Source organism: Otolemur garnettii, unplaced genomic scaffold (assembly GCF_000181295.1).
Source record: "Otolemur garnettii isolate 467f Iridium unplaced genomic scaffold, OtoGar3 scaffold00013, whole genome shotgun sequence".
In the NCBI taxonomy this organism is placed as follows: domain Eukaryota; kingdom Metazoa; phylum Chordata; class Mammalia; order Primates; family Galagidae; genus Otolemur; species Otolemur garnettii.
The window spans coordinates 952,795-954,540 of record NW_003852408.1 but is presented as its reverse complement, the minus strand read 5'-3'; the positions used below and the strand labels follow the sequence as shown (position 1 = coordinate 954,540).

The 1,746-nt window shown below is 38.2% G+C and overlaps 1 protein-coding gene across 3 annotated transcripts in view; it reads left to right on the top strand.

The window, feature by feature from the left end:
* Nucleotides 1–1,746, top strand: part of GIGYF2 (GRB10 interacting GYF protein 2) — a 145,264-nt gene that overhangs the window by 34,623 nt on the left and 108,895 nt on the right. For all 3 annotated transcript variants that reach the window (XM_023510308.1, XM_012802254.2, XM_023510307.1), the window contains one exon: nucleotides 1,058–1,153. In XM_023510308.1, the coding sequence (XP_023366076.1) occupies nucleotides 1,058–1,153 (96 nt within the window). The remainder of the gene's footprint in view (nucleotides 1–1,057; nucleotides 1,154–1,746) is intronic.

The following is a 1,746-nucleotide window of genomic DNA, read 5'->3' as shown; positions in this document are numbered from 1 at the left end:
TTTTTTTTGAGACACAGTCTCACTATGTCACTCTTGGTAGAGTGCCGTGGCGTCATAGTTCACAGCAACCTCAAACTCTTGGGCTTAAGTGATTCTCTTTGCCTCAGCCTTCCAAGTAGCTCGGACTACAGGCTCCTGCCACAACGCCCCGCTATTTTTTTTTTTGGTTGCAGGCCTGGGCCAGATTCGAACACACCAGCCTTGGTGTATGTGGCCGGCGTCCTACTCACTTAGCTATGGGTGCTGAGCCCAGAGTCTTACTCTTTACCCTGGGTAGAGTGTTATGGTGCATAGCTCATGGCAACCTTAAATTCAAGAGATAAGTGATCCCCTTGCCTCAGCTTCTTGAGTAGCTGGGACTACAGGTTCGTGCCACAGTGCCTGGTTAGTTTTTCTGTTTTTAGTAGAGATGGTCTTATTCTTGCTCAGGCTGGTCTTAAACTCCTGAACTCAGGCAATCCACCCTCTTGGCCTCCCACAGTGGTAGGATTATAGGTATAAGCCACAGTGCCTGGCCTGTTCTTTCCCTTTTCAGTTTAAAAATTAAATTTTTAATGGAGAGAGAATCATAAAGTACAACACCATGTCTTTGTCTCTTATAAATGACCAAAGCAGAAACAGTAAAATGTAAACTTCTATTATCTGACTAGTGAGAAATAGTATTTTGTAGTTTTTCAATGTATTTAATTTTTAATCAAGAGTATCAAATGTTAGTGGTGGTTGCTAAGGACAAATACAGTTGTTTATAAAGCTTTCCTTCTGCTTTGAGTTAAATGTGGAGATTTTTACTCCTGCCCTGTATGCTTTGGAATACCTGAGTTAATGCCAGATCCAAAAGTAGTGATCTTATGAGAGGACAGGGAGGGTGACTGGTGTTTTTAATATTTGACTTTTTCAAAATAGGTGAGTACTGTTGTAGTTAATTATAGCTGAATAAGCTTTAATCTTTCTTTATAACAATCTGCAATAAATAGCTGAAGAGTGTTTTTTCTTGCTTTTTATCTTCTTGTAATTAGAAGATTAGCATTAATCTTGTAGTCATGTGTTTGGTCTATAGATACCGTCAGACCTTCTGGATAAAGAATTTCTGCCCATCCTCCAGGAGGAGCCCCTGCCACCATTGGCTCTTGTTCCCTTTACAGAAGAAGAACAGGTTTGTGCCTAGCTCTGAATCCTAGCAAACCCTTGTTGCTTTCCAGTAAGTATGGAAATAGGAACCTGTTTCTTAGGCTTAAGGATTATCTTGCATCGTAATAGGTCTTTTTCTTTTTCATTATTTCTTGGAATGCAGATGATTTTTTGTGGACTGGGTTTTGTTTTTGTATCTTAAGCAGCTAAGTATTACATAGAGATAAGGAAAATGTTTCTTAAGGACAATGGGAACCTTTCCATAAAACTTGCTTGAGTAGAGAGGAAGAGTTATTTTTTGGGGTGGTAAGGGAGAAGATCAACTTTGTAGAAAAACATAGTTTTTCAGAACTAATTGCCAACCTGAACTCTGACCATTTTATTTTACCACTAAAGGAGACTGTAGATCTTCAGCTTAAAATTTACTTAAAATTCTTTGGTCACCAATTTTTTTGTGTGTGATGTTGTGAGAAAGTAAACTAATGGGATGGAAAGTAGAAAACTTTGTGTTGTCCCTATTTATAGTATATATACCCTGTGCAAACGTAAGGTTTCTCATTTAAAGGAATTTATATGATTGTTGTAAAATGGAGAAATAAAGAGTTTTGTTGAAATGCT